The sequence below is a fragment of the Dreissena polymorpha genome, chromosome 5 (assembly GCF_020536995.1).
Source record: "Dreissena polymorpha isolate Duluth1 chromosome 5, UMN_Dpol_1.0, whole genome shotgun sequence".
Lineage (NCBI taxonomy): Eukaryota > Metazoa > Mollusca > Bivalvia > Myida > Dreissenidae > Dreissena > Dreissena polymorpha.
In genome coordinates, this window is record NC_068359.1 from 23689351 (window position 1) to 23701980 (window position 12630).

Genomic DNA, 12630 nt, shown 5'->3' on the forward strand with positions numbered 1-12630 from the left:
TGTCAGACAAAGTGTCAAGACTGCCAGCTACACGTGTTAAAACCATACTGGACAGCATTCAGGGTTGTATTAAAGGGACCTTTTCACAGAATTTTGCATGTGTTGTAGCTTGTCATTAAATGCTTTAAATTGATAAATTTAAACATTGGACCCAAAGATCTCCAGTGAAAAAACAAGAATAAAATTGAATAAAGGGAATAGGCTTCCCGCTTAGACCACTCGACCATCCGGGCTCATGCTATGAGCGGATGTATTTTTAGCTATATCAGCAATCCTCGTAGTTTCCCAATAATTAACGATAACAGAACTTTCCAATTTATTTATTCGTTTCGCGTTGCAACGCTTAATAATTTTCAGGTTTTCAAATCATCAAAAGATGCATATAAAGGATATTTTAGAGCATGGTAAATGTTCAGTATTACTATTTCCTCACAAATAGCATAACCAAAACGATAAATTTGCGAATCTGAAACTACTTTTTAAAATTTTGTCAATTTACCAAAACGTGAAAAGGCCCCTTTAAAGAACAGAACAGAATATATTACACAATGAGTGACCTGCTAGCCGAACAAAGACCAACAGTACAATTGGTTTCATCATAGTTGTTGACCTCAAATCGTGAAAGGTTTAATGCAGTTATTATTGTTTGCAACTGAATAACGTTAACGTGCCCGATCCATCAGAATTAAACGTTGGATGGGCATAGTACACTGTAGAAGCGTGAAATTATGTGCGAACGTTCACGTACAAAAAAGGAGAGATAATGAAATTTCGTCTCGGAAGTCATACATATTAACATATTTTCTGGAATTTAACTTTAAATACAATGATACGGCATCGATAATTGTAAATCAGAGGTTATAAATGTAATTAAAGATTGTAAAAATTGTATACACTCTGGATGACTGGATTACGGTGCAGCATGTACAAGACATATTATAGTATACATTAAGAAAGATTTATCCAGATCGCGCCGCAAAAAGAAAGAGTTCAAGTGAACAGGTTCAAACATACTGCTTCCGGCGAGATTCGAAAATTGCATGCTTATATAGCAGCAATTATTCAACCTAGCAGAACATAAACGACAGTTTAAATTTTTTTAAATGGCAAAGGCGTTACGTTTGCAAGTATTCGCGATAGGCTTGTTGGCCGTCTGCCAAGGATTCAGCACGGGCGCCCCGGACTTCTCGTGCAAGGACCCATCGACCTTCCACACACGTGCAATCAACGCCACGCACGAGGGGGTCATCATGCCACAGTCCCCGGGGTCCAACCCCTACAGGATAAGGGTAGAATCGACTACATTTAACCCCGGCGATCGAATAAGAGGTACACTTCTACATATTTTGAATAGATTGAAATTAAATTTGTAGATTGTTACTCAACTTTCTAATTTATATAAAAGCTGTAAGAATGTACATGCATACTTTGAAATTGAATAATGTTGCGTGATATATGTTATCATCCAAATCACATTAATTGCTGCATTTTGTTATACTATTGACAGCATGTACATGCGAAAATATATTATAATATTTATGGTGTATTTTGTGTGTACGTTTTAATAAGAAAATAAATAAAACAAGACTATTGTTAAGCAATATATGTCCCCTACCGGCTCCACCATTGTCATTTTTTATTTGTTGCCATCGCAACCAAATTTGTTGACGTAAGAACAAAATGAAATGACGTGCATAATGTCCTTATTGCCATTCATCCATGTTTCAAGTTTCAGACATAAATATGAAGAACTTTTGAAGTTATTGCAGGATCCAGAAAAATGTGACAGACAGACTCACAGACAGACAGACACACAGAGCGCAAACCATAAGTTCCCTCCGTAGGGGACAATACGTATCATCAACACATGTCCATGTTGTTACATTCTCATAATATACAGTAAATTTATTAAGTCAATGTACATTGTACACCTAGGGATGAATTTCCTTGCAGTGAAGGGCTGTATTATTATATTGTTTTTGAAAACTGAATGTGTTTTCGGACACTGTATGTCTTCGTGGGCACAAATATCTCAAATTTTAAAATAACTAACAAGCGCGCCGTTTACATACAATTTAAGGATAATATTTTGTAGTCTTTGTTTTCATGTTATGTTCATGGACAGTGTAACATTGTATAGTGGTATTGCTTTTCTCTCAAATTATCGAATTTAGCCAAGATCACAGGCTCATTAAATAAAATAATTCTTATGTTTTTCACATTGCCATAAACCTCATAAAAAACTTTCTTTTCGTGCACTAGTTGAAAACCTTAAGAAAAATGTTTTCAAAAGTTATATAAAAAAGCTACTTTTACTGACATTAACATCCATTTGTGAACCCCATAAAGCTACGTTCCTGCATCCTGATGTAGGAATTTAAGCATCGCGCGCTTGGCTGACATGTATACTGGGCAATTGTTAGAAAAATAAAGAGAAGTTAAAATGTTATGTACGATTGAAATGTACATAAAGTGAATATTCATTATAAAATAATGTGTTTGAACCTTATCAAAAAATATATTGATGTGAAACATTCACACATGTTTTAGTGACGCTGTACTCAGAAACATCAAACCAACCAATCAGAGGATTCTTCCTGCAGGCGATTCAAGCCGACATCAACATCCGGGACCTGCGCAGACGCTCTTATGGACGGTATGCACGTCTAGTAATTTCTAGACAATTGTTCTGTAATGAGAATATTTAATTTGCCAGTACATCCATGCACTTATCAGTTACATACATTTACGCTATGGGCGTCAGCTGATATCGATGATCGAACTACGGTCGCCTTTACTTATTTAGTACGAGTTGTTTTTTCTCATTTTGTTCTGTGTGTGCTTTATTGCATGCATTTTGAACTTTAAATATCATGGCTGACAGTTCGGGCTTATAAAAGGCACATGCAAAACAAACTACATACATTTTCTTTCGCCGTAAAGGAACAGCGATTTCCTTCAGAGTGCTTTCAGCCTTTGTAGATAAACTTTTGCGCATATTCCTGAAATCATACATCGCTTTTTTTCAAGTGTAATTATTGGTATTAATATTCAGATTCGAAAACTTGACTTCGGACGAGAAGCCCTCCGTCTGCGAGAGTACCAGAAATTGGAGGGCCGGCGGGGTAACGCACACCAATAGCCGCACCCATCGCGCAGTGACGGTCGTCTGGGTGGCACCGGAAGAATGGAATCCGGGACCGCTGCAGTTCCTGTGAGTTCGTTTAAATGTATTTACTGTAGCTCGATTGCATGGGAAGCAAAATGCTCTTGACACGCTATCGATTCTGTTTCCTGAACCAGTTATTGGTGCCTTTGTGTAAAGAACGCTCTCTCAGTGGGGGTCAAACACATGACCTCCCGATCGCTATACGGATACCATATCCACTGAGTCATGGCGACCATGTAACCTGCTTCCTAAAAGTTGACATGCACCACTGTTAAAGAGACACATTGACGTTATTCGTTTTAAATTAGAACGACACATTTTCCCACTCTCACACATAGCTACCGGTATATAAGTTAAGGATTCTGCGACCACGGAAGTGACGAATGCCGCTCCCCCTTACGCTGCATGTCGTTATTTATACAATTTTTTTTAAGTAATAACAAAGCTGAATGAAAACGATGGATTGTTTTTCTTTTATTGAGGAATTTTGAAATCTATTTGAAGACGTTTGATTTTGTAAAAATGTAAGCGCATATTGTAGTGTCCCAAGCCAACGAAAACTTCATAATTGTATTAACCCATGTATGCCTAGCGTCTAGAAAAAAGGCCTTGGCAAACAGTGTAGACCCAGACGAGACGCCGCATGATGCGGCGTTTCATCTGGGTCTACGCTGTTTGCTTAAAGGAATTTCTGTAAGAAATATTCTTAAAATAGAAATAAATATACTAGACATCCTTATTTTGGAAATGAATTGATCCAATTTGGAAGGATGGGAGAGTCCACTCGGCATAAATGGGTTAATGGCACACGCGAGCGTTAATCAAAACGCAATCCATGTATCAGAAAAAACAACCAGTCACGGTGTTTTGTTTTGTATACTTTCAGGGGGACTGGTGTCCTAGACTACAACACGTATTGGACGGATGTACGATCTCCACAAATCAATCCTGTCGGTTATCCGACCGTCGGAGGTACGTATGGGTCGGGTTTTTGTGAAAACTACAGCTGCATTTTAAGCGGGATTTAGCGGTACCCGACTACAAACGCGGGATTGAGATAAAGATACCCTGCCCAGATATTGATCTCAGAAAAAATGAATACCTATGCAATGAACATTACAATGTCACTCATGCGTACTTAACAATAGAACATTAATTAGGACTAAAACAATTTCGAACTAATTGTAAGTTGTTCAAACATTTTTGTTTTACATTGATCACTTCATGGCGGTTATGTTTCAAGATAAATTCAGTTCTTCAACAATATGAAGTAAAAGTAAATGTAACGTTATTGTACTTGTTCATTTTATATATTTTCTCTAAGTATTCTTACTTACTTGCACATATTTGCGTGATCGGTTTCAGGCCATTTCTCTCCGGCTCTATCCAGCGAAACCGCGGCCTGGTACCAGTGGCTGCAGTACATTCGTAATCAGCAGCAGCAGCAGCGCAACGCAAAGGACGCGGGGTCAGATGACAAACCGGGCGTGACTAAGAATAGTCAAAATACTCCAACGCCATTGGTCAATGACCAAACGGTCGCAGCCAATCAGGCTCATTCAAAGAATGACAGCTCCTTGGTGGGCAAAGGTCATGCTACGGGTTCCGGCCATGACGCTGGTCTGACTCTCACAGATATCACGCTGGATTCGCTAGCGGAGATGCCCGGAAGTGGCCTGGGACGCCCGTTGACCATCCACGATCATGGACATCCGGACCATGATCATAGCATCCACCATTGAGAGGAAATTATGCCAAGTCCTTCATTTACTAAATAATGTGGGTCAATTACTTTGGTCTAGTTTGTCTGTGTCAGATGCATAACGAATTACAGCTACGTTTAACCCATTTATGCCTAGTAGACTCTCCCATCCTTCTAAATTGGATCAATTTATTTCCAATATTAGGGATGTCTGGTATATTTATTTCTATTTTTAGAATATTTCTTACAGAAATTCCTTTAAGCAAACAGCGCAGACCCTGATGAGACGCCGCATCATGCGGCGTCTCATCTGGGTCTACGCTGTTTGCCAAGGCCTTTTTTCTAGACGCTAGGCATAAATGTGTAAATATATTTTTGGCTACATACGCTGAAGACACAGATGTCAAGGGAGCAGCTAGTAAAATGTTGTCGACAACAGCCCAGCTAGCGTACTATGTTGCACCGCACTTTGGTGTGTGCTGTTGTTTTCTTTAGATCAATTTTGTTTCAGACACGCTTTTTTAGCAGATGTCAAGGTAAACAATGTGTAAATAAAGCATTAAAGAAATGTATATTATCGTTTTCCGAATCGCGCCAAAGCAAATGCATCATGATGTATGGGGCAAAACAAAACCAAATGTGTTTGATTTGGTGAACGAACTAAGCGTGTGTTAACTGTAAACATATCATATGTCGAAGACAGTCAGTACGTGTTTAACAGTACACAACCTATGCATTTTCAATTGACTATTAATAAAACATAGAAGAGAGAATTACCACTCCATTAAAAATAAACTCACACACACATGCACACGCACGCACGCAAAAACTAAAACTTTGAATCAATTTAACAAATCAAAAGAAAACGTTATTTGATTTAACACAATCATCAACAAGTCAATTAAAAAATGATAAGATTTTAATAGCGTTACCTTCGATTAACCAATATTTATCTTGATTGAACTCCATGTGTAAGATGTTATGTCGTTTTTTTGTCAAAGGCGTATTATCTACCAAATGATGTGTCTTATGCGCAAGACAAAGCAATAACTCATGGCTAGGATGACACATTTTATGACTTGTATGCAACAATGTTGGTGAACGCTGGGCTGTGATGACACCTTTATTGACTTTAAAAAAGAATAAATATATAAAAAAATATACAAAAATAAAAAAGTACACAATATAAACTACATTTCCGAATTTCTTAACAGGCGAAATAGTAATAGCAAAATTATTACAAGTTATACTTACTTTTTTTATAAATTAATATATAATATACTCAAACCCGGTTAACTCGCCCGTCAGGTTGAGTCGCGGTATATCATTGGCGCCCTCTGGATTTTGTTAATAAACAAACCTGCATGCCCTTCTTATCAAATCTGACAGAAAACATCTCTAGCTACAGATTGGAAGCGATGTTTTTGTAATTAAATGTCATAAAACTCAGACTTTAACAATATTTAAATTTTTATAGTTCAGTTAATTGTCGTAACGAAACAATACGACATTGCTTGAAAATAACTGTGCTATTTATTTTATTTGATGTCTTAAATTCCATATATTTAAATTGTTATATAACTTATTGATTTTTACTTTAAATGATATGCCAGAGCTTTGATTATTCATGTTTAATATAAAATTGGTGCTGTTTAACCTATTTACCGCGAATAAACCGGGAGAAAAAATAAACAACAATGGCGGACAGTGGTGTTGGATTTGTTTCTACGGCAGTTTATATTGAAGGATTTTCGTCATAAAAAGGCAGTTTTCCAATAAAGTTAAGTTAAATTTGATTGTCCTTTAAATCATTTATGTGATATATGATGATCGTTTCCAGACGCAAGAGAATAGTCCTCAAGTACCGCGAGTCAACCGTGTTGCAGTATATATCGTATAATAGTATTGAACGTTCTTTACCACACAGATATCGATGATTAATATGCAGATTTTTTTTTATATAAATAGCGCCCGGTAAAGTTATAGTAATGCGTGTAATATAACTGCGTTTTAGCACGGATCAAGTTGCAAATATTTATAACCCAATAATTTAGAACTTATATATTATTTTACTGCTTTTAAAAATTAAGTGGAATTAAGGGTATATTTTATTTGAAAAAAAGTATAATGCCACCTTTCTATCATTTTATACAGTACATGCCATTTTAGATTAAAAACGCGGAATGCACAGGCTTATCTATGACGACACATTATGAACATGCATTAAGCCCAGTTTTTCTAGAACGAGGCTTCTATGGAAGCTCCAACACTTGTCCACACACAACACGTCCTATAGGAGCGTCTATGGCATTTCCGCGGTTGGCAGGTCTTGTTTTTGTCGGGCGAATAAGGAGCTTAAATACTCCAAGAGATCTGCGAAAAACGTCTCTACCTCGTTATAACCTGAAAAGTATCAGATTTTACCTGAAAAGTATGAGATGTAACTTGAAAAGCATTAGATGTGACATGAAACAAGAGCACCGCATAACGGGTGCCAAGCTCGGCTACGGGTGCAGTTTTGAATAAATGAAAGCTTGTCAGAATATTTTTTTGGAGGTCACAGTGACCTTGACCTTTGACCTAGTGACCTCAAAATGGGCGTGGCGTGTAGAACTCATCAAGGTGCATCTACATATGAAGTTTCAAAGTTGTAGGTGGAAGCACTTTGATTTTAGAGCCAATGTTAAGGTTTTAGCACGACGCGGACGGCGGACGACATGACACGACGAGCTGGCTATGACAAAACCTCGGGTTTTCTCTTCTTTTTCTACACATGTATTTGTTAAATACCACTTCTGTCATTGGCGTGTGTATCACTTACGTAAGCGCATTTTTTCCAACTGTAGCGTCACTGTCTACTTTTAAAAAGCGTAATTACAATTATAATTTTTGTAGCATCACTCTACCTCCCAACAATGAAGAACTGGCCAGTCACAAATGACCCCAAACCATGAACATCCAGTATGCTGAGTTCATCATGCACTAACGTCACATAAAAATACGATGAATGAAAATGGTCTGCGTTCTGTGACTTAATACATGCGCGTTTAGCGTCGTCCAAGACTAGCCTGTTTATTCCGCATAGGCTTATCAGAGACGACACTTTCCGCTTTTACGTTATTTTTCGTGTTAAGAAAGCCTCGAAAATCGAAATTAGACGGAAAGTGTTGTCCCTGATTAGCCTGTGCGGATTGCACACACTAATCTGGGACGACATTTCACACACATGCATAAAGCCCAGTATTCTCAGAGCGAGGCTCATACGAAACATGAATACAATGAAAATATATAAAAATTAACCAATCACCCATAGCTGATTATTGTAAAACAAATCTTACCAGGAAAGAAGTTCACGTCAATTACAGCGCATCTGTGGGTATCGCGGTCCACTATGACGTCAACGCCAAACATGTCGACGCCCAGTTTCTGACGTAACGCTTCGCAAAAGACGTCTAGTTTGTACGCTTCGGGCGCTAATGGAGCACTTTCAGACGAAGAAGGTTCTGGCTGAATAAAGGTGGAGCAAGCAACAATTTTATGATCTATAAATCATCTAAGAGACCATGCATTATTCAGTTCTTCATGTTTTGAAGATTATTTTTTTAATGACACGGTAATCTAAACGTCAACAAGTGTATGTTCTCTGAATCCAACGCTTTATTTGAATAGAATTTCGAATTAAACGTGACGCGGATGTTAATTACTTGTACACGAATGACCCCTTCGTAAAAATCTGACGCAAAGATAAACAATATTTATAAATATAAAACTTTATACTTTTGTCAGCAGATGAGCGGAGTGCTTTTTGCTCACGTCTCGGGTGTTGAAAAATACTGTAGTCTGACCTGTGAACAAGATCACTCATTGTCACAATCGTAATACTAGTACATCGGCTATCTCCGGACTCCTCCGTAAGAGAAATCGTCTGCTCATCCAGAGTGTCATTGCCATTGGCATATTTTTAACTAGAGCTTTGTCACAGACGTGACGTATACCCCCACGTGCCGCATTGACACAGACGATTTTGCATGATGTCTTCACAAAACAAGAGAATCTAATTTATGGCGATTTTTAAGAATTATTATGCCATTATCATTTATAGCCATTTTGACCTTTGAACTCTTGAATTCTTTCACATAACACGCCGTCCAATGACTGTGAACAAAGAGCTAAATGATTTTTAAATCTCAAAATATACAACATAGTTATGGCCCAGACTAGCTCATTTATGGCCATTTTTGACCTTTGAACTCAAAGTGTGACCTTGACCTTAGAGATATCAGTGTGATTCTTTCGCACGACACACCGTCCAATGATGGTAAACAAATGTGCCTAATTATTTTAAAATATCACAATGAACGACATAGTTATGGCCCGGACATGATCATTTGTGGCCATTTTTGACATTTGAACTCAAAGTGTGACCTCGACCTTGGAGATATCAACGTAATTCTTTCGCGCAACACACTGTCCAATGATGGTGAACAAATGTGCCCAAGGATTTTAAAATCTCACTATGAACGACAAAGTTATGGCCCGGACAAGCTCATTTATGGCCACTTTTGACCTTTGAACTCCAAATAAGACCTTGACCTTGGAGATATCGACGTAATTCTTTCTCACAACACACCGTCCAATGATAGTGAACAAATGTTTCAAATGATTTTAAAATCTCACAACGAACGACAAAGTTTTGGCCCGGGCAAGGTCATTTATGACCATTTTTGACCTTTGAACTCAAAGTGTGACCTTGACCTTGAATATATCGACGTAATTCTTCCGCGAGACATACCGTCCAATGATGGTGAACAAATGTGCCCAATGATTTTTAAATGTCACAATGGACGACATAGTTATGGCCCGGACATGCTAATTTATGGCCATTTTTGACCTTTGAACTCAAAGTGTGACCATGAACTTGGAGATGTCGACGTAATTCTTTCGCACCACACACCGTCCAATTATGATGAATAAATGTGCCAATGATTTAAAAATCTTACAATAAACAACAAAGTTATGGCCCGGACAAGCGTTTGACCTTTGAACTTAAAGTGTGACCTTGATCATGGAGATATCGACGTAGCTCTTTCGCGCGACACACCGTCCAAATGATGGTGAACAAATGTGCAAAGTCATTTTAAAATCTAACAATAAATGACATAGTTATGGTCCGGACAAACTTTCGGTTAAAAACGCACTATGTGACCCCGTGACCTTGTTTTTGACCAGGCATGACCTATATTCAAATGTGGCCTAGACATCATCTACATACATCTTCTGACCAAGTTTGGTGAAGATCGGATGAAATTTCGGGACAGACAGACAGACAGACAGACAGACTGACAGACAAAGTGACTCCTATGTTGCCCAAATTACCAATGGTAATTGGGGTATAATTGCATGTATCTAAAAAACGGCATTGTTATTGCCAGATAAGCATGACAACTGTCGTAACAATAATCACCATTATATATTTACATGTATTAAACAAGAGCTGTCTCCATCGGAAGACATATGCCCCCAAAACGCTTCTTGAAACCTAAACACAGATTTCGAAACCTAAACGCGGAACCTTAGTTCAAGGTCAAGATCAAAGGGGTCAAATTTATGTGCATATGGAAAGGCTTTGTCCATATACACATGCATACCAAATATGAAGGTTAAATCTGAAGCGACATAGAAGTTTTGAGCATATTTCGAGCGGAAACGCAATTTTTTGATGATTCAAGGGCCGTAACTCAGAAGTGCCTGTGTAAATTTGGCTAGTTATTGAACTTTACCTAGATTTTATTGCCTTACACATTTTTATAGAGGTAGGTGAAGATCCGATGACAATTAGTGGAGTTATTGAGCGGAAACGATAAAAAAAACTCAATTTTTTATGATTCAAGAGCCGTAACTCAGGAGTGCTTGTGTAAAATTGGCCGATTATCGAACTTGACCTAGATCTTATGATCTGACACATTATCATGAAGTATGGCAAAGATCCTATGACATTTGCTTGAGTTATTGAGCGGAAACGAGAAAAAACGCAATTTGTTCGATGATTCAAGGTTCGTAACTCAGGAGTGTCTGGGTCAATTTGGCCGATCATCGAACTTGACCTAGATGTTATTGCCTTACAAATTGCTATGAAGTTTGGTGAAGATCTGATGACAATGGCTTGAGTTATTGAGCGGAAACGAGAAAAACAAAAACAAAATTTATGATGAATCCAGGGCCATAACTCATGAGTGTATTGGTCAATTTTGCCGATTATCGAACTTGACCTAGATGTTATTGCCTTACACATTTTCATGAAGTTTGGTGAAGATCTGATGACAATTGCTTGACTTATTGAGCGGAAACTAATCCGGACTGACTAATTAACTGACTGACTGACTGACTGACTGAAATTGCGATTTTAATATGCCCCAGAACCTATGTTCTGGGGGCATAAAAAGATCAAGAACAAATGCTCGAGTTATTGAGCAATAATGGGAAAAGGCAATTTTGCTTTAAATTAATGTCCGTAACTCTTAAGTGCCCAGGTCAACTTAACTGGTTATCGAACTTGACCTAGATTTTATGGCTTAACGCATTTTCAAGAAGATTGGTGAAGATCCGATGACAATTGCTCGAGTTATTGAGTAGAAACGAGAAAAAACTCAAATTTTTCGATGATTATAGGGCCGTAACTCAGGAGTGTATTGGTCAATTTGGCTGATTATCGAACTTGACCTAGATGTAGGCGAAGCTCCTTTGACATTTGCTCGAGTTATTGAGCGTAAACGAGAATAAACGCAATTTTTCGATTATCCAAGGGCTGTAACTCAGGAGTGTGTTGGTCAATTTGGCCGATTATAGAACTTGACCTAGATGTTATTGCCTTTCACATTTTCATGACGTATGGTAAAAATACAATGATAATTGCTCGAGTTATTGAGCGTAAACGAGAATAAACGCAATTTTTTATTATCCAAGGGCTGTAACTCAGGAGTGTCTGGATAAATTTGACCGATTATAGAACTTGAACAAGATGTTATTGCCTTTCACATTTTCATGAAGTATGGTAAAAATACAATGGCAATTGCTTAAGTTATTGAGCGGAAACGAGAAAAAAAAATACGATGATTTAAGGGCCGTAACTCGGGAGTGTGTGGTTCAATTTGGCCGAGTATCGAACTTGACCTAGATGTTATTACCTTACAAATGTTCATGAAGTTTGGTGAAGATCTGATGACAATTGCTCGAGTCATTGAGCAGAAACGAGAAAAAGCCCTATTTTACGATGATTCAAGGGCCATTACTCAGGAGTGTCTGGGTCAAATTGGCCGATTATCGAATTTGACCCAGATACTATTGCCTTACACCTTTTTATGAAGTTTGGTGAAGATCTGATTAAAATTGCTTGACTTATTGAGCGGAAACGAGAAAAAAACCAATTTTACGATGATATAAGGGCCGTAACTCAGGAGTGTCTAAGTCAAATAGGCCGATTATCGAACTTGACCCAGATGTTATTGCCTTACACATTTTCATGAAGTTTGGTGAAGATCTGATGACAATTGCTTGACTTATTGAGCGGAAACTAATCCGGACGGACTAACTGACTGACTGACTGACGGACGGTGCGATTTTAATATGCCCCCAGAACCTATGTTCTGGGGGCATAAAAACATACTTAATATAAACGCCCTAAGTATCCCGACCTTTAAAATTTTAAATTACTTAAACATATTTGTAAGTAGAAAATTAGTGTCCCAGGTAAATTACCCTT

The 12630-nt window shown here is 37.9% G+C and overlaps 2 protein-coding genes across 2 annotated transcripts in view; one reads left to right on the top strand and one right to left on the bottom strand.

The window, feature by feature from the left end:
• Positions 1-666: 666 nt before the first annotated feature.
• Positions 667-5431, top strand: LOC127880885 (uncharacterized). Its single transcript, XM_052428361.1, has 5 exons — positions 667-1329; positions 2551-2656; positions 3056-3214; positions 4056-4141; positions 4535-5431. Exons 1-5 carry the CDS (start codon positions 1104-1106, stop codon positions 4909-4911), a joined length of 954 nt encoding a protein of 317 aa, XP_052284321.1. The 5' UTR covers positions 667-1103; the 3' UTR covers positions 4912-5431.
• A 550-nt stretch (positions 5432-5981) lies between these two features.
• Positions 5982-12630, bottom strand: part of LOC127880886 (inositol-tetrakisphosphate 1-kinase-like) — a 28105-nt gene continuing 21456 nt past the window's right edge. Inside the window, exons 8-10 of the mRNA XM_052428362.1 lie at positions 8649-8716; positions 8210-8378; positions 5982-7274 (exon numbers count right to left, since the gene is read on the bottom strand). Coding sequence (XP_052284322.1) covers positions 7174-7274; positions 8210-8378; positions 8649-8716 — 338 coding nt within the window. The 3' untranslated portion in view covers positions 5982-7173. The remainder of the gene's footprint in view (positions 7275-8209; positions 8379-8648; positions 8717-12630) is intronic.

What these genes read in the sequence shown, in the direction of transcription:
- LOC127880885 (XM_052428361.1), top strand. Translation starts at nt 1,104, where the DNA reads ATGGCAAAGGCGTTACGTTTGCAAGTATTCGCGATAGGCTTGTTGGCC. An exon ending in CGCAGACGCTCTTATGGACG is followed by an intron (nt 2,657 to 3,055) that starts GTATGCACGTCT and finishes ATTAATATTCAG; the next exon opens with ATTCGAAAACTTGACTTCGG. An exon ending in CGGTTATCCGACCGTCGGAG is followed by an intron (nt 4,142 to 4,534) that starts GTACGTATGGGT and finishes GATCGGTTTCAG; the next exon opens with GCCATTTCTCTCCGGCTCTA.